This window comes from Elephas maximus, chromosome 12 (assembly GCF_024166365.1).
Source record: "Elephas maximus indicus isolate mEleMax1 chromosome 12, mEleMax1 primary haplotype, whole genome shotgun sequence".
NCBI classification, from domain to species: Eukaryota; Metazoa; Chordata; class Mammalia; order Proboscidea; family Elephantidae; genus Elephas; species Elephas maximus.
Window position 1 is genome coordinate 104,598,443 of NC_064830.1, and position 11,004 is coordinate 104,609,446.

The 11,004-nt window shown below is 50.4% G+C and overlaps 1 protein-coding gene across 2 annotated transcripts in view; it reads left to right on the forward strand.

Annotated features, from left to right (window-relative positions):
* The window catches only part of CALN1 (calneuron 1), a 535,451-nt gene extending 528,158 nt beyond the window's left edge, over window positions 1-7,293 (forward strand). For both annotated transcript variants that reach the window (XM_049902727.1, XM_049902725.1), the window contains exon 6: window positions 5,453-7,293. In XM_049902727.1, the coding sequence (XP_049758684.1) occupies window positions 5,453-5,580 (128 nt within the window). In that variant the 3' untranslated portion in view covers window positions 5,581-7,293. The remainder of the gene's footprint in view (window positions 1-5,452) is intronic.
* Window positions 7,294-11,004: the final 3,711 nt, after the last annotated feature.

The window sequence follows — 11,004 nt, forward strand, 5'->3', positions numbered from 1 at the left end:
GCAGATTACAAACCGTTGGCACCACCTAGAGATCTGGGTTCAGATTTGCAAAGCCTCGAGCACAAACTCTTAGCTCTCCTGGAGTTTTCCTTGGTTCCTCATCTCTCCTCTCCTACTGCTTTGAAGGATTTGAGATCAGAGTTACAGCCACACTCCTGGGGGGTAATCCCATTGCCTAGAACCTTGTTTTCCGAGTGTCCTTCACAAAGATGGGCTTCAGCAAAAACCGTCTCCCTCAGGGCAATCACAGAATTTTTCTTTCCCTTAAGCCTTCACTGGCCCTCAGGATGGAAAGGTATAGGACTGTTTCCGGAAGCCTTTTCTGCTGAAGAGCTGCCCGGAATAAATTAGCCAGTCCTCAAAGTGTTCTGATATGGAGCTTCCACATTCTGATGGTATTTTCTGCCTTGGCCCTTTCCTTCTGAAACGCCACCTCCTTTTCCTTCCTGAGGGCTGGCATCATTTTAAGTTTACCCACTCAAGGGAGGAGAACCAGCTCCCCAGCAAGGAAATTTTCTTCCTCTAGGTAGGAACCTATAAGAGTCTGAGACCCAGACATAATTGGCAGGTAGAGAGCTGAACCAAAAATACTTCAAATCACCCAAGGGAAGCAGAAGCCCAGTGGCTCCTGAAGAATTAAAAATAATAAGACAAGGCCTGAGAGACGATGGCCGCCATGATCAGTAAGTATTGGTGAGGGGACGGGCTCTCTTTGGAGTGAGGCTTCCTGGGTGATGTCTTTTAGAAATCCCACATGGCTCAGGGAAAGCTCTGTTTGCCTTTGGAAACATCACCAGCTTCCTGCTTCTTCCTAGTTATCTCCAACGGCTTGAGGGAACCACCGAATGCCAAGAGGGTGAGGAGTTTGAGATTGGACTGCTTTTAGGTTCTTTAAACGCATGTGGCCCCTGCCTTGACCTCAAACAGTTAAGCACCCGACTATTACCTGAAGGGCTGGCAGTTCGAACCCACCCAGCAGTGCCTGGGAAGACAGTCCTGGTGATCTGCTTCCAAAAGGCCACAGCCTTGAAAACCCGCTGGAGCAGTTCTACTCTGAAACACATGGGGTCATCACGAGTCAGCGTTGACCTGATGGCAGCTAACGACAAACACAGTGGATTCTGCCTTGACCTGTTCCTTTTCCAGTCTGCCTTCCTGAAGAACGAGACAGAGGGTCACTTGAAGGGAAACTGCATTTTACTTTTTATTCCTTGCTGTTGTTATTGGGTGATGTCTAGTCGATTATGACTCATAGCTACCCCATGTGGCAAGAGTAGAAGTGCCCCATGGAGTTTTCTAGGCTGTAATCTTTACAGAAACAGATTGCCAGGTCTTTCTTTCGAAGAACCGCTGGGTGAGTTCTAACTGCCAACTTTTCAGTGAGCAGACCAGCACTTAACGGAAACCACCTTCTCTGGGCTGGTAGCTATTTGTAAAGGTAGAATAAAATGCCTAGTGAAAAGATGCCTTTTCAAAATGGAAGGGAACTTGAAAATATTCTCCTTTCCTGTCATTAGATTTCTTAGCATCTGAATCTAAAGCACAAGCTTCCCCAACGCCCTCCCTGCCCTACCTCCCTGAGGTCCCCAACACACACACACACACACACACACACACATATCCTATCCTGTCCCCCAGCAACTCAAACTCTACCCACGGAATCCAGAAGTCGGGGGGTGTGGCCCAACAATTCCCGGATGATCTGGCTATCTGATGGGCAAGGATGTGGGACCTCTACCCCAGAGATTTCAATTCAGGAATTCTGCAATGGGACCTGGGATTCTGCATTTGTGACAAGCTGCCAGGTGGTCCTGATGCTGCTGGTCCGGGGGGAGCTCTGAAGCTTCCTGCCCCGGGGCATGAGTGTCTTCTGTGATCTTAGTGATGGACATGGGGCGGGGGAAGGTGCAGGGGAAGCAGAAGAAAAGAAGAAGGAAAAGAAATTCCACCATGAGTGTAGAGCTCAGGTTCCCTTCCAGAGACATAATATTAGAAAAGACCCCTGCTCCCACTCACCACACTTTATTAAAGCTTTTCTCTCTCGTTGTTTCCATATCGGTATTTCTGGCCCATATTCGTATCCCACTAATTAATGCCTAGTGCAAATGGTTAATGCACTCAGCTGCTAACCAAAGGGTTGGTGGCTGGAGTCTACCCAGAGGCACTGCAGAAGAAATCTGTTATCGTTAGGCACTGTTGAGTCGGTTCCAACTCATAGAGACCCTGTGTACAACAGAACAAAACACTGCCTGGTCCCGTGCAGCTTCTCAGATTATTTGGTCAGCATACAGATTGAGTAAGTCTGGTGAAAGGATACGTCCCTGAACCACACCTTTCCTGACTTTAAACCATGCAGGATCCCCTTGTTCTGTTCGAATGACTGCTTCTTGATCTATGTACATGTTCCTCATGAGCATAACTAAGTATTCTGGAATTTCCATTCTATGATCCACACAGTCAAATGCCTTTGCATAGTCAATAAAACACAGGTAAACGTCTTTCTGGTATTCTTAGGTAAGGTCCATCTGACACCAGCAATGATACCCCTTGTTCCACGTCCTCTTCTGAATCCAGCCTGAATTTCTGGCAGTTCCCTGTCGATGTACTGCTGAAACCATTTTGGTATTATCTTCAGCAAAATTTTACTTGCATGGGATATTAATAATTGTTTGATAATTTTTACATTTTGTTGGATCACGTTTCTTTGGAATGAGCATAAATACGGATCTCTTCCAGTTGGTTGGCCAGGTAGCTGTCGTCCAAATTTCTTGGCATAGATGAGTGAGCGCTTCCAGCGCTGCATCCATTTGTTGAAACATCTCAATTGGTATTCCGTCAGTTCCTGGAGCCTTGTTTTTCACCAATGCCTTCAGCGCAGCTGGGACTTCTTCCTTCAGTACCATCAGTTCCTGATCATATGCTGCCTCCCGAAATGGCTGAATGTCAGCCAGTTCTTTTTGGTACAGTGACTCTGTGTATTCCTTTCATCTTCTTTTGATGCCTCCTGTGTCTTTGAATATTTTCCCCATAGAATCCTTCAGTATTGCTACTCGAGGCTTGAATTTTTCTTCAGTTCTTTCAGCTTGCAAAATGCCAAGCATGTTCTTGCCTTTTGGTTTTCTATCTCCAGCTCTTTGCACATGTCTTTACTTTGTCTTCTCGAGCCGCCCTTTGAAATCTTCTGTTCAACTCTTTGTCTTCATCATTTCTTCCCTGTTGCTTTAGCTGCTCAGCGTTCAAGAGCAAGTTTCAGAGTCTCTTCTGACATGCATTTTGGTCTTTTCTTTCTTTCCTGTCTTTTTAATGACTTCTTGCTTTCTTCATGTATGATGTCCTTGATGTCATTCCACAATTCATCTGGTCTTTGGTCATTAGTGTTCAACACATCAAATCTGTTCTTGAGATGGTCTCTAAATTCAGGTGAGATATACTCAAGGTCATACCTTGGCTCTTGTGGACTTGTTTTAATTTTCTTCAGTTTCAGCTCGAACTTGCCAATGAGCAATCCGTGTTCTGTTCCACAGTTGGCCCCTGTCCTTGTTCTGACTGCTAATATTGAGTTTTTCCATCGTCTCTTTCCACAGATGTAGTCCATTTGATTCCTGCATATCCCATCTGGTAAGGTCCATGTGTATAGTCGCTGTTTATGTTGTTGAAAAAAGGTATTTGTAATGAAGTCATTGGCCATGCAAAATTCCATCATGTAATCTCCAGTGTCATTTCTATCACCAATGCCATATTTTCCAACTACTGATCCTTCTTTGTTTCCAACTTTTGCATTCCAATCACCAATAATTATCAATGCATCTTGATTGCATGATTGATCGATTTCAGACTGCAGAAGTTGGTAAAAAAATCTTCAATTTCTTCATCTTTGGTTAGCGTGATCTACCTCCCCCAAAAGCAGCCATTTTCAAACCCTATGGAGCACAGTTCTACTCTGACACATAAAGAGTCGTCATGAGGCAGAGTTAACTCAAAGGCAACTGGTTGAATTCATACCTACTGATTGAGACCCAGGAACCCTGGTGGTGCAGTGGTTAAAACACTTGGCTATTAACCAAAAAGATTCTAGTTCAAACCCACCAGCCACTCCACAGGAGAAAGACGTGGCAGCCTGCTTCCATAAAGATTCACAGCCTTGGAAAACCTTCAGGGCAGTTCTACTCTCTCCTGTAGGGTTCCTATGAGTCGGAATTGACTCAGCAACATTGGGTTTGGTTTGCTTTTGAATGAGACTCAAGGAATGGTTTCTTGTGGGCCTGAGAAGCCAATGGCTCCACAAAAAGGATTAGGAGAATGCAACTCCAGAACTCAAGGTCAGACACCTGGGGACCACAGGACCTGGTGGCAGGCAGGGACAGCCACCTCCAGAAAGTCTGAGAGGGTTTTGTTCTTCCCTGTCTTCATGCTGGGCCAATGGGTCCTGTGCAACAGAGCAAGTAGTACCCACATCTCAAACTTCACCAACCACCAGGATCCCATGGAAGGCTTGTTAAACACAGATCCTTAGCCTCTCCACCAGAGGCCGTAATTTGTAGGCGTGAGGCAGGGCCAGGCCAGAGCGTCAGAATTTCTAATAAGCTCCTGGGTGAGGCGGATGCTTTGGCCCAGGGACCCCACTCTGGAGTGCCTATCTGGAAGGATTCCAGACGTTACTTAGAGTCATTTCCACTAGCAGCCACCCAACAGGAGAGTAGAGCTCAGGTTCCCTTCTGGAAAATTCCAGGAAAGCTAAGTCACTCCAGTCTGGCACTAATGCATCCATCTTGACTGCCTCAGACATGAGAGCCAGACGCTCTGCAGGCATGACTGGCTGGTGCCTTTTATGAGTCTCTCTGAGATACTCCCTGTCTTCTTGCTGGGAATTTCACTCTGTTGTATCTGGATGCTCATCACTCAGTCAGTCACAGTTCTGTAACAGAAGTGTGACCATCTCGTACCTGTTGCCAGCGGTCCAATAAGGACATGCGAATTGACCAGTCTTCATCCGGGTCTCTCACTCTGGGCTGATTTAGGAAGAGGCACATGCTATCTCATGGGTGCAGTGGTGGTTCCGTGGTAGGATTCTCGCCTTCCATGTGGGAGACCCAGGTTCCATTCCCAGCCAGTGTACCTCAGGCATAGTTACCATCCATCATTGGAGGCTTGTATGTTGTTAGGATGCTAAAGAGCTTTCAGCAGAGCTTACAGACTAAGACAGACTAGGAAGGAAGGCCTGGAGATCTACTTCTGAAAAATCAGCCAGTGAAAACCCTATGGCTCACAACCCTCTCATCTGAAACTGATGTTGGGGTTGGCCCGGGCCTGGGCTGCGTTTCTCTCCATTGTGCATGGGGTTGCCATGAGTCAAGGGCCAACTCTACAACAACAACAACAACCTACTGTCTCATGTGTGATTTTTCTCTTGTGTCTCCTCCCCTCTCTCCCTCTCTCTCTCCCATCTCCCCAGTGCATTCCCAGAAACAGAACCGGCAAACCTGCGTCCGGAAGAGCCTCATATGCGCCTTTGCCATGGCCTTCATCATTAGCGTCATGCTGATCGCGGCCAATCAGATCCTGCGGAGCGGCATGGAGTAGCAACCTTCGGCCACACTGTGTTCCCAGCCCACCGCATGTGCATGGCCCGCGGCCACACTTCCTTCCTCCACAACAGCAGACCTGGACAACGGACGCAGACGGGGATGGAGGGCCGCTTCGGGACAGAGCCCCAGGCTGCAGTGTGACTGCTCTTGCAAATCCACGTCATCTCCTTGGCAGGGACACAAAAGGGCTGTCTTCAATGCTTTAATGGTTTTGTTTCCTAATGCAATAAATACCCAGGAGTTCCCAGTGATTGCTTCAACCCCTGGTGGTGACTCCCAGGAGGAACTCCATTTTCCTTGCGGAATTCCAGTGGCAATCTGGGTCGGTGGTCGAAGAGAGCGAGCGGGAGGTGTGGACACGCGGTCATCTCCACGTCCCTTCTCGGAGCCCAGGGGTTAACAGGAGGACCTACCCTGAGGTCAAGCTCAACCCCAAGAGGCTGACTTTGGGGTCACTCCAGAAAGTGGGGCCTTCCATCTCGCCCTGGCTGCCTTCACCCACCCGGGGGAGCCCCCTCAGGGCGCGAGGGGAAAGCCATCGAGTGGGGTGCCACACAGGCGGTCTGCAGCGGCGCCCCCAGTTGCTTCCGTTTTTACTGCCTTTTCTCCAGGACCCTTGCCGGCGCAGTGGGGGAGCTCTCGGCTTCCGTTGGCACTCGGCTTTCTGTCCCCAGAGCCCATCATCTCGCACCAGCATTTCGGAGTCTGCAGAGAGCCTTCCTCCCAGCTTAGCTGCCCCTGGGCGCCGCCTTCGGCTCCTTCCTGTGTGACATCATCCCTCTCTAACCATTGACTCCCATACAAGCTTGGCCTCTCACCCTCACCCCCACTTCTTTAAGGGAGGGCGAGGGAGGTAGGGGGAGCGAGGGGGTGAGGCTGGCAGTGAGGAGGTGTTTGCAGCCCGGGAAGGGAGTGTGCGTACATCTTCCTGCCAGCGAACCACCCTAAGCTGGTCCTCCTGCAGCTGACCCTTTTCTCATAGTCCAGTTTGCTCTGTTAGTCTTCCCCAGCTGAAAAGAGAACTATAAGCCAAAGTGGAAAGATGCCAATGGCTATACTTACAGTATCTCCTGCTGTCAGATTCTGCAAATGACTTATTTTCAGAAGGTGGGGGAAAAGGTTTAAAAGGGATAGGTCACTCACCTGTGCCTGCAGGACGCTTCCGTGGGGGGCCAGGAACTGAATCCCCTGGTCTGTTCTCAGCGCCACCTCCTTCTGTAATTTCCCAGCTCTCCCCAGATGCCCTATCAGTCACCACCGTTCATCCGAGCCTGTGCAGCCATGGTGTGACCAGCCAGGAATTTCTGGATGTAAACTTTCCCTTCGTGCGTCTCAAGCTCAGGTCTTTGTTTCTGTAAGGGCATTGTCCCACCTGGTTTCTTTTGATTGCATCCTAAAGCTGCTGGTTTTCCCCTCTCTCCCAGTATCAAGGCCCGGGAATCTTCCCTCTCTCCATGCCAGCGGGTAGGTGTTTTGGTGCCGTTTGTGTTCCTGGCCCCTTCCTCAAGCCCACCCCCCGCCCTACTGCCTTCTTAGACATGGAGCACCCAAAGTCTCCTTCTAGAGTCTTCTTCCTCTTCCCCTCTGCAAGCAATCCCCCAGGCTACTCCACGTGGAGGTGACTGGAGGAGCTTTCCCGCATGGGGAAGCCCAAACATTCTTGATGAGCACAAGTAAAACTAGGGTTCGAGCCATAGTATGAAGGGAGGAGGGGAAGGTGTGAGCTCCCAAGGGTGGGGGGCAGGGGAGGCCTTATGTGAAAATGCTGAGAGCCCCTTGACGTCCGACATCCTGGCCAAGGACGGCAGCAGCTGCCTTTCTCAGACCCCTGCCCCTTCCCTGTGCAGACACCACACCTGCCTCTCCTGTCTCTCTCCCAGCTGACCCACCATGCTTCCCTCAGGATTGGAATCACAAACTAGAACAGGTCCAAACGCAGAATATTAATCGACCCGACATCTCTCTCATTTCTCACTGTCCATGGTGGTTTGCTCTCTCTGGACTGGACTTTGGTGAGAGAGCACAAACCTCATAAGGACCTGCTTCCCTATCTTTAGCTGACCCCTGAGCCACAGACCACAGCCTCCTGGTGCAGGGATGCAGGACCTGACCCTGGAGACCCAGGGACGCTGCAAGGAGCCCTGCCACGAGAAGGGAGTTGCTATGCCGATGGTGAGGCTTGACTCCAGAGCAGATCATGAGGCCTTCTCCTGAGTCAGCTCTTCTGCAAGTGCTGCTGCGCCCACTGGAGATGAGGACCAGAGGGTGTAAGGGTTAGATTTCCCTGAAAAAGATATGAGCCACTGGGCTGGTGTGGGGGATAAAATTTCCCGAGAAAGTATCCTTCCCTCCCCCAACCCCCTCCCAGTGTCCAGAAGCAAGCCCATAGTGCCCAGGAGAAGGGTAGCAGACTGCATCTCTGTGGTGTTGCTAGGGGTATAGGGTGAGAAGAAGTCCACAGGATTCTTTTTGGTGGCCCAGAAGCTAACGTTCCACCATGGTGACCTCACACGTGGTCCCCAGGGGACACAGCATGTGAGGACAGCACTGAGCTAGTGGCATTCCTTAGACATGGGGAGCTAGGTGTTTGTCACATGACTTGCACCCTTGTGGTCTATTGAAGGTGTTGGCTTCTTTGTTTGGCAGCATAAGATGCTGACTTCTCATGGACCCTGGACCCACAGCCGACTCCCAGTCCTGTCCACAGAAATGCTAGTCAGCATCCTCATCACAGGAGGTCCTGTCTCCACGCCCCAGGTGGTGGCACCCTCTACAGGAATGTCCCCATGCCCCAGATGGCCCCAGGTGGTGGCACCCTCTACAGGAATGTCCCCATGCCCCAGATGGCCCCAGGTGGTGGCACCCTCTACGGGAATGTCCCCACGCCCCAGATGGCCCCAGGTGGTGGCACCCTCTACGGGAATGTCCCCACGCCCCAGATGGCCCCAGGTGGTGGTGCCCTCTGTAGGAACTGAGAGGGAGGAACCACGGCCAGCCCTCACTCCAGCAAATAGATTTAGCAACCAGTGGCCTTTGCTGCCAGCCCCAGGGGATCTGCTGAGTGTATTGGTGACCCCAGCCCAGCTCAATCCTGCAGCACAAACCGGTGTCCCCAGACTGCCGCAGTGATGAACAGAGAAGCAGACCCTGACCCTGCACCCCCTCCCAAGGAAGTTCTGTCCCCTCATCCAGCTGCAGACAGAGCCCCCAAGCAGGACCCCGCATTGGAACCGTTAGTAGTGGCTTCCAGACTGTGCGGGGGTCCCATGTGATCAATCTGTGCGGGGGGGGGGGGGTTGCCATGGCAACCCTTGCCTTCCACCCTGAGATTGCCAAGACTCGCAAAAATAAGGGACATGTTCTCCAAGAATGCTCCGGTTCTGCCGGTTGCAACCAGAGTCCCTGCATTCATTTCCTGTCGGCAGGGGAAACTGCCCGCCAGGAAGCTGGTGGGTTTCTCCACCTTTTCCTCTCGGGTTTGCGCTCGTCTTTCCAGTTACTCAGGAGAACAGCGGCTACCTGTAAGCCTGGTACGATCCTCCTCACTCCCACTCATCCCCACCTCCCAGGGCTCAGAGATAGGGCCCCTTAATCCGGGCTGAAAAGGTAGAAATATCATCTGGAAGGCAAAAAAGATTTTGAGCCTCCACTCTTTGAAAGCATCCGTTTGCCTCTCTGGAATCTCCCCCAGCAAGCCAGAAGGGTGAACGGGAGTGAATGGAGGTTTGCATGTGGTCTTTGACGATCCGGGTGGTTTCAGAAGTTCCTAGGTGTTTTATCTGAGAGAAAAAATGTGTACTGTGAGTTTTCTTCCTTGATACATGGCTCTTAGTCCAGCTGACACATGGCAAATGGTCAGCCATCAGTCTGATGAATGATCAGCTAATCCTGTGGTTATTTGAAAGAACCCAATGAAAGACGGGAAGCTTGTTTTGACCATACTATCCCTCCCCACCCTCCCTTCACAGAATCATAAAGCAATATATCTGAGAACTGGGGAGAGAAAAATGCATCTTTTATTCCAAATGCCTCCTGCTAGGCTTAAGTCCAGACTCAGGTCAGAAACCCAAGAGAGTTTGGTACCTTGCTCTTAACCTGAAGCTAGCAGCCTTCTTGGGAGCATACAAGAGCCTGGCCAAAGGTGAGCTGGCCTGGCCTGGCCACGTGTGGCTGCGTGCCCTGAAGTCCTGTTTCTGCCAAGCCCTGGCTTTCCACGCCGCCAAAGCTGCTGGGCTTCACTTCTCCCACCTGGAGGTCTCCAGCCATAGTGGTCAAACCATGTGGTCAAACCACGATGGAGGTTGCTGTACTGCACTGACCCGTAGTGACTGTGTTATTCAGCCTGTTCCACTGAGATATAGGGAGGTCTGGAACCCCACTGCAAGGAGGGGCCCCTTTATTTCCAAGGCCATGATGATACCAGGTAAACTGAGATTATGTTCTAGACATTGGTTGTGCTAGTAAGAAGACAGCAGAGCTGCCTTCCTTGGAGAACATGGGTCTGAAATGACCTCAGATCAAAACTTCCTTGTTGGCCCCTTCCATGATCCTCATGGGGCCAAAAGTCTGTAACCTAAAGGCCATGCCACAGCCATCCTCCCACACCAGCTCCCCCAGAATGGAAAGATCTATCAGAAATAGAAAAGAAGCCGTATTCAGCAGCTAGGGGTTTCAATTTGAATTATTTAAAGTGATAGCCAAACAGAGGAGGATTTGGGCTGACCCCGTCTCCATGACAATTCAAATGTCAACACTGTTCAGCCTCCCTTCACACTTCCTCTGACTAAGCCGCTCAGGGGACTGGCCTCAGCTTCGTAGCCTGGCTGTAGACAGTGGGTTTGGAGGAATAAGGTCAAGTACACAAACCAGCTGAGCACATCTCTTAGTATCCAATGCTCACTGCCAAGACTCATGGTCATTTCAAGAGCTACAGTGTCTACTTCCAATTGATTTGGGACCCTGTTCATATGGTCTCAAGGGGCATGATGATAATTCTCAAAAAGTGCTCAAGGCAAAATGAATGTGATTCAGTTGATATGCAATATGGCCACGAGAAGGAAAGACTCTGAAACTGGAGAGGAGTTGCCCAGCCCCATACCCCTTACCCCTCCCTTGGGCAGCTTATCCATTGAGCAGACCCCATAAGCAAGGCATAGCTCTATCCACCTCTTAGCTTGGACGTGATGGGTTGGCTTTTCAAAACAGTGCTCCTCCCATTGTTAGAAGTGGTTGTCCGAGTAAGAAGGGTGCAGAGGCTGGAATTTTCCAGTGGAGTGGAAGAGCAGGCTAATTAGAAAGGAATCTTCCAGGGAATTCAGAACTCAGCTGCAATGCTGCTCCATCCCTGGGCCTGAGAGAGAAAAAGGAAGTTTGTAAAGGACTCCAGATGCTGACCTCTCAGTGTTTTCCCTGTGTGTCT